This window comes from Pseudorca crassidens, chromosome 18 (genome assembly GCF_039906515.1).
Source record: "Pseudorca crassidens isolate mPseCra1 chromosome 18, mPseCra1.hap1, whole genome shotgun sequence".
Lineage (NCBI taxonomy): Eukaryota > Metazoa > Chordata > Mammalia > Artiodactyla > Delphinidae > Pseudorca > Pseudorca crassidens.
Window position 1 is genome coordinate 12,868,205 of NC_090313.1, and position 26,765 is coordinate 12,894,969.

Sequence of the window (26,765 nt, forward strand, 5' to 3'; positions counted from 1 at the left end):
AAGTTTCCAGTCACTTACAATAGCCCTAAACTTGCAAAGTTCAACACTGTCAAGGCCACTATCACCAAGACTCAAGTGCCTTCCTTGAAAGACAACAACGAAAACAAAAGGAGCAGAGAAGGCTTTGAAAATATTTTATTGATCAAAACAGAAAACCAGAATGGACATGGCACAAAGGTTCTCCATTTTCACAATATTCTTATACTGTCCCTAGTTATCATGTCCTCTTCCTGATTTCCTGCTACTTGGTCTTATACTCTTCCTTTTACTCCAAAGCACGGGGTGTCCTAAATTCCAGTGTTACTCTGGTCTCACAGGAAAGCAAGCAAGGAGCCCAGAGGTCTGGTCTTGAGTGGGTAACCTGTGTTACCAATAGTCCAGGATAAGAAACAACACTCACTGAGCCTCTGTGCTCTCCTCCCTCACCCTTTGTACATTTCCTCCCAATAAGTCACGTGTGTGTGTGTGTGTGTGTGTGTGTATCCACGTATGTCGAAGGACAGAGAGAAGGAGCTCAAAGCAAGTAGGAAGCAACGAAGGAGACTTACATGTGGTTATGGTGAAATTCCACAATTTTGTCTTCTAGTGCATCTTGCTGAGGTATGTACTTATTTTTTGCTAAATGCTCTCTGTCCGATGCTTCATCAAAATCCCCAATCTCAGCTACAGAGAAAGAGAAAGAAAAACCAGCCACATATGATTAATACTTCACAATTTGTTGTACTCCCAGTGGACTGTTCCCCAAGTAGCAAACCAGAAAAACTAGCAGACGACACAAGGCAATCCCAGCCGGTAGGTATCCTAAGGGCTAGATGTGAGAAGCGGTGGCTGGAAGGGCATATTTAACAACCGTGCCAACGTAAGACGACAATTTCGCTTTTTCTCATCTCTACCAGTTGGAAAGAAAACTTCAGAATCATCCATCTCTAGCCATCCGTGTTCCTGGTTTGTCTCTCTCCTCCCCACCCCAACTAGGGGTTCACGTCTACTTCAGGCAGTACATTCCAGTTACGTGGATGAAGGCCTTCTAACTTCTAAATAAGCCCCAGAATTTCAGGGCTTGACAAAATCAACTTTGGAGACACACGTATAGCAATTACTAGTGCAAATCCCAAATGCTTTATCATGTAAAGACGATTATAACTAGGGGTAAACGTACATAATCTAATTTGGTAAACATAAATTCAAGTGTCTTAAATTTTGTGTAGTTGTGTTGTCAGAAATGACAGATCAGATCGCAAATTCTCACAAATTTTTAGTCTACAAGGAAGTGGATGCATAATTTTCTCAAGTCCCCAAATTGCTCTAATCTGGAAAACTAAAGGATAGCGCTTTAAATTAATAATTGTACCTTAACACTAGCTCCAGCTCAGTTTACAGCAATTTAATACAGATGTAGCAGCATGCCTTTATCATATAGTCTGTGTAACAAGCTTAATAAAACGACCAGAGTCCAACTGTTTATAATAAAAGTAAGTAAACCGTTGCCATGAAGCCTAATTTTCACTCTGTCACGTGAAGCAGCTTGTCACACTTTGGGCAATGCACCCCAGTAATCATGCAGGACGTGGCCTCTATGTTGCTATAAATCACAGCCACTGAGAATATTTGCTTGGCACCAGCTGGGCCACTGGAAGAATCAGTCACCCACTAGCTTCTCACTGCCGTGGCAAATCAATAACATCATTTCCTAGTTGCACTTTGTCAACAAATTTCACCTTCCCTGAGTAAAGCTGCCACCCTCCATCACAGGAAACTGGGCAGGAGTGGCCATACTGCCATCCTCCTCACTGGTTTGCCACGGCGATGGTGACACTGTCTTTTCTGCACTTCCTCCTATCTGGCCTCAAGCAAGCACAGTTCATCTCATTCTTCACAGTAGTGCTGTTGTATCAAGTCCCCGCGCACGTCGAATTAGTGAAGACTAAACCATCATTCCCAGGGGAAATACAGGGTTAGGTTCCCGCGAGACTCTGGAAACATTTTCACCAACTAACCTTGTTTTCTGTTGAAAGACATCCTACTTTATGTACCCTGCTGATTCGTTAACGCTGGACCCAGGGCCAACAGCACTGTAATGCACGTCTGAAAGCAGCTTATCTACACCCGTAAACACCTGTGTTTACTTTCTCCGTGAGGCACATCGAAACCTTCCTGCACTTAGGAACACTACACAGCACTTCAGCAACGATGCTTGGGGGCCATTTAAAACAGGGAAATCAACGAAAAGCACAGAAATGCAAAAAGCGTGGCTCCAAAGAGATCACAAAAAGGACACTTGTTTCCAGTATGACAGCTGAAACCAGGAGGCAGAGCATCACCTCCTCCGACCTCCACTGGGGAGGTGAGGGAGGGGCGACTCCAATTTTTTACCTTCTTGCGCATGTCTGCGAGTAACCGTGAAAGCACTCACAGTTGATTCTGGGCTTACAAATAAATTTCAGAGAGCGGGTGAATTTGCAAACATGACATCTGCAAATAATGAAGACGGACTGCGTATGGTGGGAGGGAGAGGGGACTCACCTAAATCCTAAATTTCTTACGAGTTTTAAGTTTGGGTTTCTTAACATATATGGATTTTATAACAGAGCCTTTTCCATAATTCAATATGAACGAGCTAAGAATTCCAGTTTTTCCTCTGGCATCAGGGTCAATATGCCTAAACTGTCTTTTCCTCGGAGTCACTTGCTTTTCAACTCCCAAAATGCAAGGGCAACACGACTGTGACATCCACTTTCTCCCACATGCTCTCTTCTTGGAAACATGGAAGTAGGCACCCCCTTATGTCTGGAGAGTCTGAGCACTGTAATGTGCAAGATATGACTATTTTTAATTAAAGGTGTCGTATTAGCTGATGTATATACTAAATTCCTTAGCAGTGTACTCTTGGCAAAAAAAATAAGAAGACCACCACCCCGTCCCCCAAATTCTGTGAGAAGTCTCATGAGGATGTGTTTGCACAAACTTGTTCTGCCAGGTACAATCCTCAGAATGGACGCACACACAACCTGCAGAAATCTAGCCCCACCATGCCTCCTCTGTTACGTCAGGTCCAAAGAGTGTTTGATTCTTCTCTTCACCAGCTTGTCCCACTTGGTCTATTCATAATCAACTAGAGAGTATTAAAAGTCTGAAATATATACAGGGGATACCTAAGGCCAGTAACAGAGGAACCAACGAAAACAATTAGACTATGTGAAAGATGACTCCATGAATTCAAATGAAAGGGAGGAAAATTTTTTTAAAAATCAGATTGCGTGTATAGATACAGAGGAGATGAAAATATAGCTCACTAGAGATAATTTTCCATCAGCATTAACATCGCTTCTGCAGGAGGGAGATGAGCTGACCTCTCCTACCTTACTGAGGACGTCAATAACTACCAATAATTTAAATGAACACACTATTCACAGAGGACTCTGTGAAATTCCTCCTTCCATGACAGAAGGTACAGGAATGCTTAAAAATACAGAAATGGGGCTTTTTAAGTATGAGATTATAGAAACAGTGTGTCACGCGACTGCGCATCACAGAGTATAGAAACAGCAGAGATACTTCTGAACCCACCTATTTCATTTCCTTTGGAGAACTCAAGATTCTCAGGGGATTTTGAGCCCCTTGTTGGTGTCTGGGGGTGAGGGGTCCGTCAGACCAAGCACATGGTTTTCTGGATTCCCGTGACCCTCCACTTCCCGTGTGTGCATGTTTAAAAAGGAAGATTCACTCTTTCTTTAAAAAGGAAGGGCCTTAGGAGGAAGGGGCTACAAGACTGAATGGCATCAGGAATAGCCGACTAAATCTCTTCTCTCACCAAAGGCCCAGGGTCAGAGACCTTTGCTGAAGTTGCTATTCCAGCAAGGAAGCTTTATGTCGAAATTTCCCATTGCTTGGAAAGGGAGGGCCCTAGGTGAGTGAGGATAAAGAAAGGAGGGTATATTTATCGCACACCTAACATATGCTGAATATTGATGCTATCATTTCATCTGTTATGAAACAGATTCTATTATCCCCCTGTTCCAAAGGAAAGAGAGGCTGGCGGGTTAGTAACTTGCCAGGGTGAACAACCAACTAACAGAAACGAGGTCTGCCTGATTCAAAGCCCTCCTCTGTCCACTGTCACTGTAAGAAGAGAGAAGATCAAACACGGGAAAGACAAAAGTTATGTAACTTTCTGTGTCAGAGCTTCCTCATTTTAAAATGGGGATAACAGTACTGAGCTCACAGGGTTGTTATAAGAATTAAATGAGATAATATACATAGAGCTGGAACATAGTAAAGTTTACAAAGTTTACCTACTTTTTTCTTTTCGGCCTGTCTTTTCTTTCTCACATCATGTTTTCAAATGAATAAGAAAACATCCATCTACTAAGTCTGGCAGATATTCAACAATGGCATTGCACAAAAAAGAAGATAAGCATGGTCTCTAGAAACACCTCATCATTTTGGACTAAGGTAATTTGTTGACTACTGGGAGTGACCCTTCCTACAAACCTGTGGAAAGCTTGTTAACTGGGCAGTTATCTGGACAGGACGGGGCTGATTATATGGGACTACTCTGTATACAATGGAAATTTCAGAATGATATGCTAGCACAATTTTTTTTATACTAGTGCTTTTAGATGTTGACCTTCGTCTATATACATAATTTCCTTCCTGAAACATAATGTGTATATTCCATTTCAAGTAACTTCTGCCTTGACCAAGACAAAAAAAATGCCCAGGTGAGTCGTCAGGAAGCCTTCGAATGAGCACAATCTAACTTATCCTTTGTCTAGAGGAAGAAAGTTAAAAGATGTAGCTTCAAGCATCACTTGGGTTCCGTCCAGTTTCATGTGTCTTGGTTTACTGAACTCTCGAGCAGAATACAAGAAGGGAAATCTTTGACAGTTTTATGTCTGAAGGCTAATGGGCCATATTCGATGATGAATATTAAATGCAAGAACAGGACAGAACGAGTTTAGTCTACTTTGCCACCGTGTATCCAAGCTTCTCCTTTGAGTCAACTGAGTTTTCAACAAACGCGTAGTCCTTAGAAAGAGGAGACAAACACCAGAACACAAAATTCCCGGGTCAGCGTTCGGTGGGGGAGTCCATATACACAAAGTTAGGAGGACTGTTTTCCACCCCTTGGGTTTCATGCTAATAGCAGTGTAAGACAAAGACATTATTGCTTTCAGTGGATGTCAGTTTTCTCCCCACCAGGCAGATCACTGTGTTATTTCCCACATGATTTCTGAAGGAAACCAACGGAACTTACATTGCACGATGTGTGAGACCAAGAGGGCAGCGCTGGTGTCACTACACGTCAGCCTGCCTTGAGCCAGGTCCTGCTTCACCTGCAGAGCAAACAGGTACCTGCGAATACGAAGAGAGACGGGCGTCAGACACAGAGAGATGGGTGTCAAGCAAGAGGGCGGGGAGGTTTGGCAACAAAGTCAGCCTCACTTTGCTCACTGGCAACTTGCCCACACAGTGAGGACCTAAAGAAATATAAGCCGAAGAACAAGAAAGTCTGCACAGGAAGGATGAATTCCTGGTGCTACTGGCTGCAGTGTAACTATTCACACCTCCCTTCAAGCACCGGGAGACATATGCTGCAATCTTTCCACACAATGAGTAATGCATTTCATTTTATATGGAGAGATACAGCCATAAGTAATTAAGACTATAACTTACCACCCTATTTTTGCAGAGTATAGCACACATTTCAAATTTTTTCACAGATCAGTCAAATATACTAAAAAAAATGGCTGTATGGCTCAGACAATAACAGTAGGCTATCATGGTTAGGAAGAGCCTTGCCAATGGAACTGGAAACACAAGAGTGTCTTTTTTTCGGGAGCACAGGCTCCGGATGCGCAGGCTCAGCGGCCATGGCTCAAGGGCCTAGCCACTCCGCGGCATGTGGGATCTTCCCGGACCGGGGCACGAACCCGCGTCCCGTGCATCAGCAGGCGGACTCCCAACCACTGTGCCACCAGGGAAGCCCCACAAGAGTGTCTTTTTTTGTGGTGTAATAAGTCACTCAGCTTCTTCCACAAGCCTCAGTTGCCAGATCTTTAAAAATCAATTTATTTAAAAATTCTTTTCTTTATGAAGTAGAATAAAGCAAGTAACATGTTTGGTGGAAGAAAAAAGTATAAATCAAAGAAATTAAGTAAAAACAGTGCGATGTTAAAATCGATTTGAGAATATCAATATGAACGCATAGATTTTTTTTTTCTTTCGGTATGCGGGCCTCTCACTGTTATGGCCTCTCCCGTTGCGGAGCACAGGCTCCGGACGCGCAGGCTCAGCGGCCATGGCTCACGGGCGCAGCCGCTCCGCGGCACATGGAATCTTCCCGGACCGGGGCACGAACCCGCGTCCCCTGCATTGTCAGGCGGACTCTCAACCACTGCGCCACCAGGGAAGCCCAGATTTTTAGAAAGATATTTGCTAGATTTGCCCACTGTCTAGAAGGAGCGTGACTTCGGCAGCAACCCTTAGCAACCAGATTCTGGCTCTCACACAACTACCCATGAGAAGGATACAGAGGTAGGACCTTGCAGAAATGGTAGGTTCCAGGTGTGGGGCAGAGGAAGGTACAAAGCAAGCCTGGAAGATCTAGTTATGCCAGAGAGCAAGGCAGCTTGCAAATATAAATGGGTTATATTAAAAGGGGGAAAAAAAAAAACCTTGAAGGGGCGGCCACTGGCCAAAGTTGTGACAACTTGAGTAGCAATAAAGAATGATTAAAGTGAACTGAAACACATGGAACTAATAAAACTTTATGAGTCCATTGTAATAGTCATAAAAATAGAAAGCAGAAAAAGTAGAATGTATCACCATTTGAGGAGTCTATTCAAGAAATTCTTTTTTAGGAAACTGGTAACCCAAGGCAAAAACTTGGGCATGTAATCTGCCTCTCCAGCAGGAAGGGTATTTCAGGATATACAGACAATCTAAGTAGACGGGGCAAAGTTCTACGTTACAGAAGAACACCGACAAATAACACAGCAGAAATAACATAATTATAAAAGCCTCATCCCACACCTCTAAAGAAATGACTGACTTGGCAAGGATTGTTAATCAGCATAAAAACCACTTAGGAGTTTGGACATTTGCATACAAAGTCATATGACTTTCCTTCACAATGGAAAGGTCAGAATGTCACCACCCTTAACTCAGTGATCAATCTCAGCATCGCTAATGAAACAGGGAACACACGACATCACTTAGGATGGGACTCTAGCCAAGAATGTTCAACTTGTATCCCTTAGAACTAAGGTCTAGTTGGCAGGAAATACAGAAGACAGAGGAATAAGCTAAACAGGAGGCAACCAGACAAATTTAGCAGGTAGCTTTTTTTTTTGTTTTTTTTTTTTGAGGTACGCGGGCCTCTCACTGTTGCGGCCTCTCCCGCTGCGGAGCACAGGCTCCGGACACGCAGGCTCAGCGGCTATGGCTCACGGGCCCAGCCGCCCCGCGGCACGTGGGATCTTCCCGGACCGGGGCATGAACCCGTGTCCCCTGCGTCGGCAGGCGGACTCTCAACCACTGTGCCACCAGGGAAGTCCCGGGTAGGCTATTTTATAGTATGACCGGTTCAGTTTCTTCAACAAGATGGTATCACGAAGAGAAAAAAAAAAAAGGGACTCTGCTAGATTAAGAGGTCCAAAGGGCATAACAACCAGATGGAATGTGGTCCTACAGTGAATTTCACGTTAGATGGGCAGATATAAATGACATCTGGGGAACAAAGGGGGACATTTGAGTACGGCCAGGGTACCAGATGAGATGAACAGTACATGTATATGCACAGGAAAAATCAGAAAGGCTCTCTCACTGATGTGTTAACAACACTCAGCTCTGGGCAGCAAGAACACAGTAGTTTTATCTTCTTAGTCTTCTTCACCTGTATACTCTAACTTTCTACACTGTACATTGGCTACTTTTGTAATAACAAAGGGTTCTTTTTGTTTTTTAAAAAAAGGGCTTTTTTTTTTTTTTAAGAAGATGTTGCGGGTAGGAGTTTATTAATTAATTAATTTTTGCTGTGTTGGGTCTTCGTTTCTGTGCGTGGGCTTTCTCTAGTTGTGGCAAGCGGGGGCCACTCTTCATCGCGGTGCGCGGGCCTCTCACTATCGCGGCCTCTCTTGTTGCAGAGCACAGGCTCCAGACGCGCAGGCTCAGTAGTTGTGGCTCACGGGCCTAGTTTCTCTGCGGCATGTGGGATCCTCCCAGACCAGAGCTCGAATCCGTGTCCCCTGCATTAGCAGGCAGATTCTCAACCACTGCACCACCAGGGAAGCCCAAAGAAAGGGCTTTTAACACGACTAACCATAGAGGTGGCCTTAAGAATTAAATGAGATAATACATGGAAAGCATAGTGACCAGAATGAAAACATTCAGTATATGTTAGCAATTTTTTTTTTTAAATAAAAGAAAAATGAATCCCCTTTAAGTCGTTTAGGAAATTCCATGATTAAGAACTAAAGAACTACAGAGGCATTCTGTAACCAGAAAAAAAACAAAACAAAAAAACACCCACAGATCCACTAGTTGACAACAGCTGACCTTTATCCACCCCCCCAATGTAATGTTTATTCATTCATTCATTCACTTTCTTTTCTCTCTCTGTCTCTGTCTCTCTCCTTGGAAAGTCAAAGTAGAGAATGGCAGAGCATATAAAGTAACCACAACATCAGCACATAGGTTTATATGGGAAGATGTGGCACAAACCGTATCTCTGGATTAGGCAGTGGTTATTGTTTCTTGAAGCCGACACATAGAACGACAGGCTCTAATTCTTATCTGTGTGGTTAGTTTTTACCTAAGTAGGAAGAACGTATGTTTTAAAAGCATGATGTTCCAAATATGGTAACAGCTACCAGTTCAAACACAGGATGCTGTGTCCAGGGACAGACTCAGGGTCATGGCGACAGGCTTCGGGGCCTCTGGGGAGGGTCTCCTGTGGGTGGCGACACGGCGCTGGGTTCCGAGAGCTCACCTATTTAGACAGAGGACGAGCGCCCCGTTGCCAACTGCAGGAGGACTTTGTCACTCCCTGATTATGCTGACTTGTGCTAAGGCCCTTGTAATCTGAGAAGGACCTTCCTGGGTACCGTCTCATCTTCTCGTAAAGACAGCTGTAAGTCCCGCACGCTGGCTGCAGGGCTAACTTTAGAAATTCCGCAGCACCTTTTGCATTCTAAACTGAAGCAGCTCCAATCAAATTCACATGAAGGGCTCAAAACGGAATCAACTCTCCTTGGAGGAAGGATGGGATGTGAGGAGGGAGGCGATGACAGCAGCAGGGCCAATCAGAGGGCTGTCACTTCCAGGGACCACAGGGGAGGAAATCACACCCATCTTGATGCCATGGTTTAAACACGCCTGTTTCAATTTATTTCACCCGGGAGCTCTTCGTCTTTCTTTCCTTATTCAGTGTACAGTACGACATCTCTGGCAGCCAAAGGGCAACACTGCAGCAGGCCCCGCAGAACAGCAAATTCTGATAGGTCCCCTGCACCTTTAAGAACACAGCCAAGTAGAAACTGGATCCCACGTCAGATGCGATGCTCGGAGAGTAGTGGAGTACGTCTGACCTCACCAGCACAGCCAAGTGATTCTGAGCTCTGCCAGAAGCAAGCCTGCTAACTTCTTTTCCAAAGACCCCTCCCCCAAGCGGTTTTAAACTTGCATCTGGGAGTCAGTACTTTTCTCCTTCTAGATGCCTGAGCCCTGGTGTCAGTAGGACAAGAGCTCCAGTGAGAGGGTAGTTCAATAAATAGAAAGGAATTCAGCTTCTTGTTTAACAGCAAAGTGCAATTTAATCTTCGATCTATATAAATGGGAAGCCGAAAGCTATTCCTGGAGGCCCGAAGAATCAGCTGCAGCTCCAGTCCCTTAAAGTCGCTGAACTGCGGGCCCGTTTCTGTCTGTCTCACTCGTGTCTGCGCCTCCTTCGCCTATGAAGTAGTGTCCATATAGGGCTTCTCCCAAAGGCTCCCTCCTTCACCATCTGCCATAGAAAACTGCCTGGCATCTCAATGGTCCCATCCTTAAATTTCTGCTTGAATAGGAATTTGAGAGTGTGGGAGAACACCACTTTGGATCTGGGAAGTCGCCTTCCCGGCATACCTTGTGACAAAGCGGAAAGCAACGGGGACCTTCTAAACTTCCTACCAATTTTATCACCCCAGAGCCAAAGGAGTTCTCTCCTCGGAAAAGATGTCCAAAATGTCAGTTAACACTGGGAGCCAGAAAACAGCGACAACAAACCCCCAAACCTGCTACGTCCAAGCTGAGCTTGTGTCACTTGAGGAATTGATCAGATCGGTCGGAACAGCTGGCAAAATACCAGGCGCACACACACGGCTTGACGCTCACAAGCTGTCTGGAATTTTATAACGAGGACCAGAATGGTAGAAAATCACACATCTCTAGAGATGATGATTCACAAAAACTGAAAAGGTGCAAAACTCATTGCAAAGTAGAATGGGGAGACAGGACTGGGGTTGGGGGGCAGTGGTACTTCACGCCGCCGACTTCCTAAGCAGGATGACGGCCCAGTGAAACGCGGGAGGAAAAGGCACGCTGCTGACCAACGGCTGGACTGGCCTTCAGATTCATTTCAATATTCTGAGCTTCGAGCAACATACTTTCAACAACGGGAAAACCAGCCCCGGAAGCTGAGACACGGCAGCCCCGATAAGGACACGGCACGAAGATGCTACTGGTGTCGGCAGCTTGGAACTCAGGTGGCGGCCCCAGCTGCCCCTTCTCCACGGGAAGCGCCCTAGCCGAGGCATGTGGTTCCCAGAAGGCTGACGGCCTCTGCAGCTCCTGGCCACTTAGCTGCTTCATTCGAGGGGTGAAAGTGGAGGTAAACTATCAACGGTGACTCATTCAGAACACTGCGAAGCCATGGGAAGAGTCTTTGCCTTCCTCTCTTTCTGGAATCGCACGTTCGTGTACCTGGTGCCCCTCCTGACGCAACCCCGGGATGTCCAGCAGGGACCTCAAACACGAGCTGGCAGAACCAAACCCTTGACTCTCCACCCTCCCCAGTCCTCTACTTCCCTCCACCCCTTCGCATTCTAGTCGTCACCCATCCATCTAGTTGCTGCTTAAGTCAAAATCTTAAGCATCCCTTCTCCTTCCCTCAGCCTCCACCCACAGCCCGTCACAAATTCAAATCGACCCCGCCTCCAGCACGTGCTCCAAATTCACGTGTTTTCTCCATTTCCACTCCTACCGCCTCCGTTGCCGCCATCATCTTGGCCTGGGTGACTGCCATCTCTTCCTGTCATCCTCCCCTCGGTATCTCTGGCAACCAGTCTCTCAACACTACGTATATCGGGCCTCTGCCCCGCCTCAGTGCACTTCACCCTCAATGTTCCTGCCATGAGAGCCCTCTTTTAGGTGACTGAACGTCTGGAGCGTGTTTCTGCCTTGGGCACTGCCTAACCGTGCCTTCTCCCTGGAGAGCTCTTCCTCTGAAAATGACTGACAGATCCTTGTCGCTTTCTCAGCCCAAGCATCCCAGACCAAGCACTGTAAAGTCATCACCCGTCACCTTCTATCACATCATCTACTCCCATTACCTAAAGGCTCTTAGCATTATCTGATATTTTTCTTGTTTATTTAATCATTGTGTCTGTTCCCGTGAAAGTCAGGCCGGTCTCTTCACCACTATGCTCCCCGTTCCTGGAACAAGGCTTGCACGCCACGTATACTCCATCAATACTGTTGACCGAATGTTTTCATCTCTTTGATAAATGACGAACCATTTAACAAACTCAACCACCCAAAATACTGGGCTCTCAACCCAGAGGGACAAGAAAGATGTGACAGCCCTCATCTTGAACAGCTGAAGCTGGAAAGGCATGTGCGGCAGGAATCTGGCTGGTCAGACTAGTGCAGTGTAGTCCTGAAAGGGAGGCGTTTTATCTTCGCATGTTCCCACCAGGCTCTGCTCTCTTTTGGAATACCACGTGTCTTGCTGTCAATTATAAAATGGGTAGTAGCAGGGATGAAGATGCGGGTGATGGTGATGAGGATGATGGAGGCTGTCACTCATAGCATCCCTGCTGGGTTCCGGGCACTCTATGCATACGAGTACTCATCCTCAACACCACGCTGGCCAAGCAAGCACTACGGTCGCGTTGACACGGGAATTAACAGAGGTGCAGGGGCGTTTGGTAACCAGCTGGTCACACAGTTACCAGGGGCAGGGCTTGGCCACACTCCTCCCACTTGGCCACACCTTCAAAGAAACTGACGTACAGTTTATGTCGATTCACCCACTGCAGCAACAGAGAGAAACTGAGTTCACATCTTGGTTTCACAGAAGAGATTCATTTCCCAAAACTGTCTTGTGACGTGACAGGTATAAGAGGGGGAAATACGACAGTAACAGATTATAAGCCCAGATACTTCATAGCACAGCCTTCAAGAAACCAGCTTTCAGGGAAACTGTGGTACTTTCTTTCTTCCCATGTTTGTAAACACAGCTGGGAGGGAGGAAGGTTAAACTGTCAAGCACAGATCAGATGCTGGTCAAGGAAACACTGGGAAAATGTTTCATCAGTTGACTTAGAACATTCACTCTCTCTGCTCCACAGCAATAAATACCCAGTTTCCAAACCACTAACCTTGTGAGTTCTTCTTGGAGCTGTGTGTGGTCAGGTGGAAAGAATTTCACCACAAACTTAACAACGACATGCTTTGGCCCTAGAAAGGGGGGAAAAAGCAGTAAAGCATTTATTGATTTGTCTTTCAAATGCCATTAAAGATGTAAGAGGGTATATTAGAAACCAATAATAAGTCTTACTCCGAGCTGCCCAGAGCACTTCTGCCAACATCCAAGTCACTTAATAGCTGGTTATGCTGGTTACTAATTTGCATTTTCGTATTGTGGGGAGACAGACACCTGTTTGGGTTTTTTTTTAATTATATTTTTTGGCCACACCACACGGCATGTAGGATCTTAGTTCCCCGACCTGGGATGGAACCCACGCCCACTGCGTTGGAAGCACGGAGTCTCAACTACTGGACCCCCAGGGAAGTTCCAGATACCCGGTTTTTAAAAATACTGTGACAGGCGCATTACATTGAGGCATCAAACTTTTCCCCTGGAGAACGTAAATTGTACCCAGATTTTAAAAGCACGCATGTGTCTTCAAAAATTTATCTGTCTGCTTCAGTCCAAATACAGGCTTTAGACAGCTTAAGGAAGAGATAACGAAAAGGTAAATCAGTTACGTAATTTATTATTTCTAACTCTCTCCAAGGTACAGCAGCTACTGTGTTCATCACAGTCAGTCAAAGCCCTTACTAAGTGTCTCATACACCATCTTATCGATAAGTTCCAACGAAATTAGGAAGCAGATCTGGGAGAGGGTGGGCAGGGTAAGACTGGGAATGAGACAGGTAACTTTCCAGAATTCAAACAGAACGTCAAATAGATTATAGAATAATAATTTGTAACCTGAGTCAGAGTTTATTTTGCTGTATAAGCCACGATACAAAAGCAATCTTACAGGTTCTGCCATTTGGACTAACAGCAAAAGTTTATGTTCTATGAAATACAAGGTATTATGATGAAATCCAAATTTTAACAGCAGTTGTATAAAAGTAAAAAATGTCTTTTTTGCTCTACCTTTCACCATCACAAAAGATGTTGTACTTTAATTTTTATAACACACTCAAATTTAGGGAAAAAAACCCCAAATGATGTATCATAAGATGAAGATGTTGGCAATACGTACAAAATTAGGAGGAAAAAAAACAAGGCACAGGAACACTGAAACCAAGAGAAGCCGGGCCTCTTCCCGCTGACCATTCTAAAAATTAACAGAAATCCTCGCGTGTCAATTCTGGATCACAGAATAGCAAGAACAAAATGGGGAAGATGGGAAGGTCTAGCTCATTCTTCCCAGCAATTTTCACAGATGGGGAATTAAATGAGGCTACTTGGATCCTTAGAAAACCCGAAGCTAGGAAGATGCTAGCACTAATGCAAAATGACAGCTTTGTCACACGGGGCGAGTCATAGCCCACAGAGATGAAAAGGAGAGCCTCTGCTCCGGTGCTAAACCAAACCACAGCCGCTGTCCTGGGTCTGACACTTTTCCACCATCAGCAGCTCCCATCGCGGGTTACTGAGGGAACAAATGTCATCATTTTAGATGCTGTGCTTCCTCCAGCCTTCAGGCCTGGCGGCTTCTCACAGCAATGTGTCCTCCACACTTAGTCCTAGGCCCGCCACCCAATAAACGCTGAACAACGGCTGTTTCGTCTTCTGCATTAACGATTGCTTAATTTAAATGATAGAAGATCAATATCAATTTCAACTGCGTAAGGGCCACTCAACACAGTGTGCCTGTTTATTACAGCCACATAAATTGCTGTAAGTAGCCTGGTGGGGTTTCTTTTCTTTAAATAAACTTAGTTTATTTATTTTTGGCTGTGTTGGGTCTTCGTGGTGGTGCGCGGGCTTCTCACTGCGGTGGCTTCTCGTGTTGCGGAGCACGGCTCTAGTTGCACGGGCTTCAGTAGTTGTGGCTCACAGGCTCTAGAGCACAGGCTCAGTAGTTGCGGCGCACAGGCCTAGCTGCTCCGCGGCATGTGGGATCTTCCTGGACCAGGGCTCGAACCCGTGTCCCTTACACTGGCAGGCGGATTCTTAACCATTGCACTGGTGGGGTTTCTTAATCAGACATAAAACCGACCCCAAGAGGTATTGTGTGATTGTTCAACTAAAGGAATGCAGTTTTGTTACCATCCTCAGTCTCTTGCCTGGTCTCTGGCTGCAGTGAGGGACAATTTGGGATGAACTGGAGAAGAGAGCTTGTCTCTTAACTTGACCTCACAGCGGAGAGAGGGGAGGATGGTCTGGTGCTGACACATAATGAGAAGGGAGGGAAAAAGCAAGTGTTCCCTTTCCTTACTTCTCTCCTAGACCCTCCTTTATCTCTCCTTCGACAACATGGTCTCAATGCAAGGCAGACTCCCTTCTGTCCTGCTTGCCAATCACACACACACACACACACACACACACACACACTCACACACACACTCACACACACACACACTCACACACTCACACACACACACTCACACACACTCTCACACACACACACACACACACTCACACACTTTTGCGCACCTTATCTTTCCAAACACCACTTGCATTCTGATCTCACAGGCTTTGAAAAGGCAGCACAGAAAACCTCATAGCAATTTTATGAATAAATGGTTCCACCTTCCCTCTTCCAAAGTGACAGTAAGAAACATGAGCACGGACTGGACGAGCTCAACTGCTCTGGGCCTCAAGAGCCTGCTTTAGTCTTAATTAAAATGACATTTGTTTTCCAAGTTTTGATTACCGAATTGTTATATGTTAAAATTGCAGAAGATACATTTAATAGTACGTGGATTAGTGGATGCTGAAACGCAATCACGGGGTAAAAAAAGAAAGTATGGCCCCAGTGCTTGACACCACAGGGCAGACGACGCCTAGACGAGGAAGACGTCTGGCTTTATATTTGACATCCCTGTTAAACAGGCGGTGGGGGGTGAGGGTGGGGGGGTTATACTTACTTCTAATCTGCTTGACAATAGGTTTTAAGAGATCCAGCCACACCTACAAAGGAAAAGAGAACAGACTGAGACATCAATTCTCAATGAGAGAGTGCAAGTATTTTGAGACTCCACTAGGAGCTGTTTAAAATCAAAATATTTTTGAGGATTTGAAGCGGTCTGTGCCTTTTTTTTCCCTCCAGAATGCCATAACTTACATTGTCTCCCATGTTTATAGAACGGATCCGAACTTGCTAATATTATCCCTGAGCTTGAAAATTAAAAACCTCTCCTAGATGCAAATAGTGCACGGTTCACTAAGAATTTTTCTATTCTCGCTGGTACTTTGATCACAGTTAGCTATTCAGTAAATATTAACGCGTGATTGCACATCTGGCTATAAATGGAGTAAAATACGCGTGCTCCTTAGTGAAACAAAATCCATGTACACAGATGTACGTACAGAACAGCACATCTTTGAGGGGTACGGAAAGGGAGTGAATATTTATAGAACACACTTTTGCACACGGCTCCATCCATAAGCTATTTACCTCTCAAAGCAAGGCGAGAGGATTCCTGTTAGTCAGGAGAGAAATCTGAGACGTGGAGAGGCTCAGTAATTTGTCCCAGGCCCTCAGCTAGAATGTGGCAGAGCTAGGACTGAAATCAGGTTTGTCCAACTTCAAAGTCCAGACTCTTTTCACACACATTCTCCTTAGCATGCAATTCAAGCGGCAAAATTTTAAAAGAAGAGAGAAACCAGTTGTCATTAATAAAGTATAAGTTAACCCTTGAACTTGTGATCACGTGAAAGGGTTCTACTGAAGCTCACATTTGCATATATGATTTTTAAAAAGTTAATGGGCTTAATGTAAAGAGGGTTTTATAAGTAAATATGAAAAAGAGAAACACTCCTAAAGAAAATTATGCAAAGAATAACAGGTAATTGGTGAAGAAAAAATGCCGATGGCTAACAAGAGAATGTCCAAGTTCAGGAGTAACTTGCACTACAAATGCAAATTTAATCAAATACCATTTCCACCCATTAAATACGCATCTAGATATGCCTGTATGCAGTGCATGTCTGTATTTCATAAACCCAGACGTGGCAAGGGTGCCAGGAAGTGGACACTGCCCTACGCTACCGGTGCATGTATGAACTGGCACAACGTTTCTGGAGACCAATTAGGGAATAATTATCTAAACTCTTTCATCCCGTAACTTGACTTCTGATGAACTATTTGAGAGTGTGGGAAAATGTGTTTGGGAGGTGGGAAGATGGGTGATTTCTTTTCTTCTGCCTTTCTATATCATCCAAATTACCTTCAATGATCACTCAGAATTCTCATGATGAAAAAACTAAAAGTAAAAAAATTTAAGTGTCTATTTATTCAGGTTCATCTTCCCCACCACCGTTTCAAATAAATATGATTTTCTAATGAAATTCTCATTTCTATATTCCCCGTCCCCTGCCACTCTGTTATATGAGAAAAACAATAAAGGCATTAGTTGACTTAGGATCATCTCCACTGTCGCATTCATAAGACTCAACCTTAAAATGAGAGAGAATAATCATTCAAAACAACAATCGTCGTTTGTGAGATGAACTATTTTCCTCCCAAGAATCCTAAACGATGGCAAAAATATCTCCATTTGACAGATGAGAAAAGTGGGATTCAGACCACAGCTGCCCAGAGCTGGGACTCAAACCCTGTTCTTCAAACCCATTTATTCATTCAACAACACATCACTGTGTCACTCTGCTGGGTTCTGGGAATACAAGGATGGGAGACCAATCATGGTGCCTGCTTCATGGAGCATACGGTCTAGTGAGAAAGACAGGAAACAAAACCTTCCCAAGACAAGTAAAGAAGTACCTGAGACAAAGGAAACAAGGGGGTGTCCCAGAAGACTCTGAGTGTCAGGACAGAGAGGTTTGATCCAGTTACAGGTGCGGGAGAGGCAGGAGGAAGCCTTCCCTGAAGGTGACATTGTGCTGAAATCTCAAGAGAGGTGAGAAGAAGCTAGGAAGACATGCAGTAAAAACACCTGTCCAGGTGACTTAACATTAGGGGAGACCAGCATGACAGCAGACAAGGTTGGTGGGTCAGGAAGGGGCCAGACCCTACAGAGGCCACGTTAAGACACTTCATCGTTATCCTGAGAACACTGGGAAGAATTTTAAATATGGGGCTGATACGATCAGATTTGCACTTTGAAAGGATTACGCTGGCAGTGTGAGAACAGAAAGAGGGGGTCAGAACAGACGCAGGTTATCTGCTGCAGTCGTCCAGGCAAGAGAGGATGGTGTTTTGGACCAGGAGGGCAGAAGCAGAGTTGGGGAAAATTAGGTGGAATCAAGAAAAATGTAACATGGACTTCCCTGGTGGCGCAGTGGTTAAGAATCCGCCTGCTAATGCAGGGGACACGGGTTCGAGCCCTGGTCCGGGAAGATCCCACATGCTGCGGAGCAACAAAGCCCGTGTGCCACAACTACTGAGCCTCTGCTCTAGAGCCTGCACGCCTAGAGCCCGTGCTCTGCAACAAGAGAAGCCACCGCAGTGAGAAGCCCGCACACCGCAATGAAGAGTAGCCCCTGCTTGACACAACTAGAGAGAGCCCGTGTGCAACAATGAAGACCAAACGCAGCCAAAAATAAATAAATAAAATAAATAAATATTTTTTAAAAAAGAAAGAAAGAAAAGAAAAATGTAACAGGTAAAATCCAGTGGGATTTACCGATGGGCTAGATGTGGTGGCCGAGAAGGAGACAATAACCAGAATGATGACACTGAGATTTCTGCCGTAGGCATCTGGATGGATGCCGCTGCCAATCAGAGACAGGGAGTACTGGAAGAGGGCCAGGACGGAGGGGTTCTAGACACTTTCATTTTAGGAGGTGCCCTTGGATTTCATGAGGAAGAAACAGTATGAAAATGGTGGGACACACTCATCCAAAGCTCAGAGAAGCCTGGGCGGGAGATCTCACATTTAGAGGCTGCCAGCACTGTGAATCCATGAGGACAAGACGGCCTCGTGGAGCCCAGAGGATGAAATGCATCAGCACTGATGACGCGTCTACCTTAGAACGGCCGACGGGAGCAGACAAAGACAGAAGGAACGTAAGGAGAGAGTCATGTCACGGTAGCCACAGGAAGACAGTGTTTCCAGAAGGAAGAACATCAAGAGCTGTTGAAAGATCAAACAAGATGAGAGCTAGAGTATCTGCTGGTCAGTGGACCTGGAGAGGGGCCTGAAAGTCTAGTGGACGGCGAGGAGACAGGAAGGATGAACAGCTTTTCCAAGAAGCTTGGCTGTGAAGGAAGAGGCCAGAGAACGGGTGTGTGGAGGAGGGGGAAGAATCAAATAAAGGTACTGTTGGGGCTTCCCTGGTGGCGCAGTGGTTGAGAGTCCGCCTGCCGATGCAGGGGACACGGGTTCGTGCCCCGGTCCGGGAAGATCCCACATGCCGCGGAGCGGCTGGGCCCATGAGCCATGGCCGCTGGGCCTGCGCGTCCGGAGCCTGTGCTCTGCAACGGGAGAGGCCACAACAGTGAGAGGCCCGCGTACCGCAAAAAAATAAATAAATAAAATAATAAAAGTACTATTGATTTGCTTGTCTTCCACAGGAAGGACCTGGGGGTGCTTAAAAAGGGAAGGGGTTGGGACTTCCCTGGCGGTCCAGTGGTTAAGAATTTGTACTTCACTGCAGAGAGCAGGGGTTCAATCCCTGGTCAGGGAACTAGGATCCCGCATGCCACGTGCTGTGGCCCAAAAAAAAGGCGGAGGGAGGGCTTGAGAGTATGAGTAAGAAGATAACAATATCCTAAGACACCTTGGATGGTGTGGAAAGATAGCTCTAAAACATAGGGCACTGGGGACAGAAGGAAGAGCTTTTCCAGTGGCGGCAGGGAGGGAGCAGAAAGGCTAATGGTAGATGTACGTCAGTTTACACTTCTGTGCCGGGAAGATAAGACAGTTCCTCTTTGACACCATCCGTTTACCCCTGTAAAATCTGAGGGTTGAAGGATGTGGGCGAGTGGAGAAGAGTTGACACAGTTGTGTTTGCGTGCGAGAGAATTAACTGAAGAACTCTAGAGGGATTTCCTGTAGCTACTGAGCGTCCACTCGTGAGCCTGCCAGCCTGTGCTCTGTCGGCCTCCAAGCCTGCCTCAGGGGAACCACCTCTGAGGTCTTCCACCGTTGCCAATTCTGCCACAGAATCTGCCTAAACTTCTGCAAACCACTCAGGACCAAACAGATATGCTCTGGCAACACAGCAGCCAATTTTATGAATTGTTTTAAAACATCTCTCTTCTGCTTTTGGCATTTCTGTGGAATTCATCAAATACAAGCACCAATTTGAGCCAACCGAGCATGTGGTTTTAAACCATGAAGGCCTGGGAACATCACACTGGCCTGAATTCGCCTGTCTAGTAGAGTTTTACGGCAATAACGCCCCATGGCATCGGTTACATCACAGCTAAACTGGCCTTGGTGGGAAAGCGGGGCCCACAAGACCCTCTCCATTTACCAGTCAGATTGATATTTGCAGAGCTGAGAGGAAAGGCCTTGCACGCTAAGGACTTAAACCACTAAAAAAGGATGAGCTGGAGGGAGCAGGAAGAAAAACAGGGTTGCTGCTCGACTAAAGGGCTGAAGTTCGTCTAGGTCATTCCTAGACAAATCACTTCTTCATTCAACCTAAGCAGAACAGAAACAAGTTCCAGATGAATGAAAAAGGCAACAAAAGCACCATAAACTTTCTTTTCCTGCCAACGGATCTCTGGAGGGTCACAACTGTAATCGTCCATCTCTAACCTCACCCCCGCAACTCCTTCAACCAAGCCACACATTCCTGTTCTTACTAAAATCATGCTGCCGGTCTCCAGAGCACGGCTACAGATCCACATTACCTGACTGTAGAGGGATGTGGTTAAAACGAATGGGCTTCTAGAAATGCCACACCTAGTCAGGAGGACTCACGGAATCAAGGAACTCCCCCTGCTGGGATTTGAAGGCCTATAAGTAAGAGTCTGCTCAAGCTGTCATAACAAAGTACCACAGACTGGGTGGCTTAAACAACAGAAATCGACTTCCTCCCAGTTCTGGAGGCGGAAGGTGTCCCAGGTTTGGTTTCTCCTGAGGCCTCTCTCATTGACTTGCAGACGACCGCCTGCTGGCTGTGTCCTCACAAGGTCTCCTCTCTGTGCACACAGGCTCTCATGTCCCCTGGGTATCTCCCAGTTTCCTCTTCTTAAAATGATACTGTTCAGACTGGACTAGGGGCCACTCCCCCAGCCCCATTTTAACTTAATCACCCCTCTCAAGGCCCTGTCTTCAAGGACCGCCACATTCTGAGGTGCTGGGCGTCACAGCTTCAACATACACATTTTCGGGGGCCACAATTCAGCTCATGACACCTATCTTCCACAATTTAGTTTCAACACAGCTTTTCAGCCCCATCTTCCCCTGCTTGCCTCCATTTCAGTCAGCCTCCCTATTTTCCTCTGATACCCTGTTAAATGTTACCTTCCCCTTTTGGAGTGTGTTTTCTGCACTGAAATACTCTTCGAGAAGAAAGGCTTTAACGCCTAGGCATCAAAGGCAAAGCAAGAGGGATCGCTGTCCCCGAAGCCTTTATATTCTTTTCCTAAACATCTCTTCCCCCTATTATTTGGTGAGTGACAATTCAGTTGAATTTTGTAGGCAGCTAAAATATCTGAGGTATTTTGGAAAGGGTCTTATTAAAAGAGAGTCACTTACATGACATCGGGCAGGGGGACAGCGAAGAGTCCATTTCCTGAGCACCTACTGTGTGCCAGGCATTGGATAGGTGCTTTATACACTCTCATTTAATATTCACAACAACACACGAAGGAAGCCAAGCTCAGAGAGCTTACTGAAGTTGCCCAAGGTCAAACGGCTGGGATTCCACTTCAAGTCCATCTGACTCCACACCTGTGCTTTTTCTGCAACATAATATGCTGCTCCTCTAAAAAGACTCAACAAAAGTTCATCTTTCTTCTTATTTCGAAGTCAAAACTGCACACAGCAGAACTATTTCATCATCAACTGTAAGATATATAGGAACCAGGTAAAATATGATACAAAAAACTATCCAGTGTCTAGAACTCACTGCAACAAACGAATTTTTCTGCAGGCTGGCTCCTACAAGAAATGACTTTACTTTGAATTTTTGTTTGTAATGGTTCGTTTGAATGTAATTTTTCATATTGATCTTAATTACTTTATTAATTTTACATATGGGTATATTTATAAGATATGTTAAGTGTGGCTTTTTTTTAAAACCTATTAATTTTTAGAGATTTCTAGTTCTGGTCAAAATAGAGTAACAGACTAGATTTCTCTTCCTACATGAAACAACAAAAGAAGGAAGAAAGGAAGAAAGAAAAGAAAAGGAAAGACACATGACAGATCTGAAGATCTGTGACACCAATGAGAAACAGGGATCCCTGAGAGACAGGAAACTAAAATCATGACCTCTATGACTACACCAGCCTCTGCCCTGAGCAAGTTTTCAGGTTATGGTGCAGAGAGAAAGAATATAGGCAGAACCTGGCAAAATCCATGAGTTGAACAGACGGGGCTGAGAGTGCAGGGGAGCAAGGTAGAGAGAGTTCACAGGAAAGTAGAAGGCATTTAGGAGAGTACAGAGGGTTACCCTCGAGTAGGCAACAGAGTACTGATCAACGTGTGCTTGTGAGGAAAGTAGCCAAGATGGGACAAAAAATTAAAGAACAAACAAACAAAACACAGAAGGATTAGAGGTTACAGGCCTGGTGCTCACACAGGGCCAGGAATACTACCTATTCTCACCAGCCAGATGGGAAGACCTCATGACTCATGCGCACTGGGTAGAGTACTGAAGGGTCATCCCTTAGGAGTACGGAATAATTCACCCCGGACTGCACACCACACCAGTCCTACCCTAACAAGTCTTAAAAGCCAGATCTGAAAGGACTAAATTGTTTCCAAATAACGTACATGCATCCCGCCCCCCCCCCCGCAAACTCAATAACATTTACAGGAATACAAAACTACCCAGCACTCAACAAGGTAAAATTCACAATATCTTACATCCAATTAAAAGAAAAAATCACCAGGCATACAAAGCAGGAAAACATGACCCATAATTAGACCAAAAAAACCCCAAAACAAAAAAGCAACGCCCCCCCCCAAAAAAAAACAATCAAATGGGACCTAGAATTGACACAGATGTTAGAATTAGTAAAAAGGATATGAAGACAGTTATTATAACTGTATTCTCTATGTTCAAAAGGTTGAGATATGGAAGATTTTAAGGAGACCTAAACTAAATTTCTGGAGATGAAAACTACAGAGTGTGATACAAACATACACACGCACGCGCGCACACGCGCACACACACACACACACACGCTGGATGCGATTAACAGCAAATGAAACACTGCAGAAGAAATACTACTGAACTTGAAGAACTAGCAATAGAAACCATCCAAAATCAAACACAGAAAGAAAAATTACCAAAAAATTAACAGAGCATTAGAGAACTATAGAGTAACTTTAGGCAGCCTAATATGCATGTAATTGGAGTCCTGAAGGAGAGGAGGTGGCAGGGGTGGGGGAAAGAAATGGAAAAATATTAGAAGAAATAATGGCTATAAGTTTTCAAAATTTAACAAAAACTATAAGTCCACAGATCCAAGAATCTCAGCAAACTCCAAGCATAAGAAACATGAAGAAAACTGCATGGAAGTGCATCCCAATCAAATTATCAAAAACAATGATAGAGAAAAAAATCTTAAAACTCAGCCAGAGCAGAGAGAGACATTATATATAAAGTAACAAAGATAAAGATGACAGTAGATTTCTTGCCAGAAACAATGTGAGAATGCAATGGTGCAAGATTTTTAACATACTCAAAACATCTTAGAATTTTACACCAGGCAAAAAACATCTTTCAAAAAGGAAGGCAAAATAAAAACATTTCCAAACATGAAAGCTCAGAGAATTCACCACCAGCAGAACCACATAATAAGCTACGTTAAAGGAAGGCCTCTCCGAGCAGGAAGAAAGTGATATCAGATGGAAATCTGTGTCTACACAAAGGAATGAGGAACACCAAAACGGCAACTGTATGGTTAATATATATTTTAAGAATTTTTTATTATTTAAGTCTCTGTAGGAGATAACTGACTGGTAATCAAATGTACTTCAATTAAAAAAAGATAACTGACTGGCAAACAAAAATAACAACAATGTAATGTGGGGTTCATAACTTATGTTAAAAAACAATAACAACAGCAAAAAGGTCAAAAAGTGGAAAAATGGAAATAAGGTTTATACTGTATGTGAAGAGGAATAATATCACTTGAAGGCAGGCTGTGTTAAGTTGAAGATGGACATTATAAACCTCAAAGCAACCACTCGCGTTACAAATCAAAGAGCTATAGCTAATAAACCAACAAGGAAAGTAACATGAAATCATCAAAAAATATTCAATTACTCAAAAGGCAGACAGGAAAAAGGAACAAAGACGGATAAGACAAATAGAAAACAAACAGCAAGACGACCAATTTAACTTTTTTGTTTTCCTATAAAAAGATTTTTTATTTTACTTTTTAATTTTTAAATTAATTTTTATTGGAGTATAGTTGATTAACAATGTTGTGTTAGTTTCTGCTGTACAGCAAAGTGAATCGGTAATACATATACATATATACACTCTTTTTTTAGATTATTTTCCCATATAGGTCATTACAGAGTATTGACTCGAGTTCCCTGTGCTATATAGTAGGTTCTTATTAGTTATCTATTTTATATATAGTAGCAAGATGACCAGTTTTAATGATACCAATAATCGTATTAAATGTAAACAATCTAAACATTCCCAATTAAAAAGGATTGCCAGATTTGATCAAAAGGCAAGACCCAACTCTATGCTGACTACAAGAATCAGACTGCATATATAAAGACATAAATTGGTTAAAAGGAAAGGGATGGAAAAAGGCATAGCATGCTAACATTAATAATTTTTTCAAAAACTGAAATGATTAAGTTAGTATCCAAGTAGACATGAGAAGACTATCACGTGTATTTATTTCACAAATACACTTTATGCACCCGCGTTTAATCTTCCCTATTTTCATAACTTCTTATGACAAAGGAGTCAATTAATTAAGAGGATATAAAAATCTGAAGTATTTATATACTTAATAACAGAACTTCAAAGTACATGAAGCAAAAACTGATCAAACTGCAAGGAGAAATAGACAAATCCACAATTATGGTTGGAGACTTTAATACCTCTCACTCAATAACTAACAGAACATATAGACAGAATTCACTAAGGATGCAGATGATTTGAACAGCACTATCAACCAACATGATCTAACTGCCACAGATGGAATGCTCTGTCCCACCCACAGAATGAGCATTCAAGTACACATAAAACATATACCAAAATAAACCATATTCTGGGCCATTAAAGAGATATCAGTAAATTATTTAAAAGTCCTCCTGTCATACAAACTATATTCTCCAGCAACCACAGAATTAAATTAAAACTCAGACACAGAAAGAACTGGAAAAATCCTTATATTTGGAAACAAAATAAACATGAGTCAAAGGAGAAACCAAGGGGAAATTAGAAAGTATTTTAAACTGAAAGTGAAAACACAATAAACTAAAATTTGTGGGATGCTACTAAAAACCTTTTAATTTAAAAATAATCTATCGGTATAGAATTCATCTATATGCAAGCTAGAAAATTAGAAAATTCACAAAAGCGAAATTTAAAAAATTGTCCACCACCAAGAGATCATGGTTAACACTTTAATGAAGTTGTTCTCAGAACTGAGCTTGTATCACATTCACCCTAAGAGCTTGTTAAAACATATACTATGGGGGGGCTCTGCTCCTGGACTTCCTCATCTGGGTGAGGACCTGAGACTCTGCACTGCTCAGGTGATGCTGACGCTGCTTGCTGGCCTGGGGAGTGTGCTTTAAGACCCAGTACCTTCATGTATATCCCTTCCACATTTTTTTTTGAAGAGCGATGTGTGTGGATATAAACATACATACACTTTTTAAAAACCCAAATGAGGTCATATTGTTTATAACCTACTTTTTGCTTTTTAGTCAATGATTTCTATCTTTCTATTCTGTAAACTTTTCTTCTCACCAAATAATCACACTCTATTCAAATTCCTTCATGTGAATAAAGAATGTCCTTACTGTGATCTGTCAAAACTAACCTCCAATCCAGGACCATGCTTCATATCTGATTATGTCCATTAAGTCTCTCTTAATCTAGCTTCATCCCCTACACCACCACCACCACCCCCCGTTAACAAAAACAAAACAACAAAAAATTGACTGCTGAAGGAATGCATGAATAAAATTTGAACTGAAAAATTGAGGGTACGTTTTTATTCATTTACAAGGAAAGCTCTAAATAAAAAGGAATTAAAGATAGATCTGTAAACCGAAGTATGAAATGAAATGCATAAAGAGGGCCATCTTTATGCATTAGCGCATTAAACGCATTAGGCAGTGTCTGATATCCCAGATGTATGCAAAGGAAAATTTTGGAATAACACTAGAACTTAATATTATAATGCAATGCCTGGGGCTTCAGGGGGCCTTTGCCTCCGGGGAAATTTTAACCTTTGGGAACCTTTATTTTTTAAGAAGGGCTCAGCAGCAGACTTCAGGCATGGTACTTATAACAATCAATTACTCGGTTCTAACTAATTTAAAATCATTTGTTTAATTTGCATTAGCTTTGAAAATTTCAGTTCAAAGGATTTCACGTGGGTATTCTGGTGACTTAATTGGATTTCCCCCCCTTTAATCTATAGTTTGCTTCTTCTGTTTTTTTTTTTGTTTGTTGTTTATATCATCTTTTTAAATTTTTTTAAATTTATTTATTTTTGGCTGCATTGGGTCTTTGTTGCTGCACGTGGACTTTCTCTAGTTGCGGGGAGTGGAGGCTACTCTTCGTTGCGGCGCGCGGGCTTCTCATTGCCGTGGCTTCTCTTGTTGTGGAGCACGGGCTCTAGGGCACGCAGCCTTCAGCAGTTGTGGCACACGGGCTCAGCAGTTGTGGCTTGCAGGCTCTAGAGCGCAGGCTCAGTAGTTATGGCGCACGGGCTTAGTTGCTCCGCGGCATGTGGGATCCTCCCGGACCA

At 43.8% G+C, this 26,765-nt stretch overlaps 1 protein-coding gene across 4 annotated transcripts in view; it reads right to left on the bottom strand.

Moving 5' to 3' along the window:
- The window catches only part of FARP1 (FERM, ARH/RhoGEF and pleckstrin domain protein 1), a 288,757-nt gene that overhangs the window by 68,770 nt on the left and 193,222 nt on the right, over positions 1 to 26,765 (bottom strand). For all 4 annotated transcript variants that reach the window (XM_067713490.1, XM_067713491.1, XM_067713489.1 and 1 more), the window contains 4 exons: positions 15,592 to 15,634; positions 12,642 to 12,720; positions 5,258 to 5,355; positions 549 to 663 (listed from right to left, as the gene is read on the bottom strand). In XM_067713490.1, the coding sequence (XP_067569591.1) occupies positions 549 to 663; positions 5,258 to 5,355; positions 12,642 to 12,720; positions 15,592 to 15,634 (335 nt within the window). The remainder of the gene's footprint in view (positions 1 to 548; positions 664 to 5,257; positions 5,356 to 12,641; positions 12,721 to 15,591; positions 15,635 to 26,765) is intronic.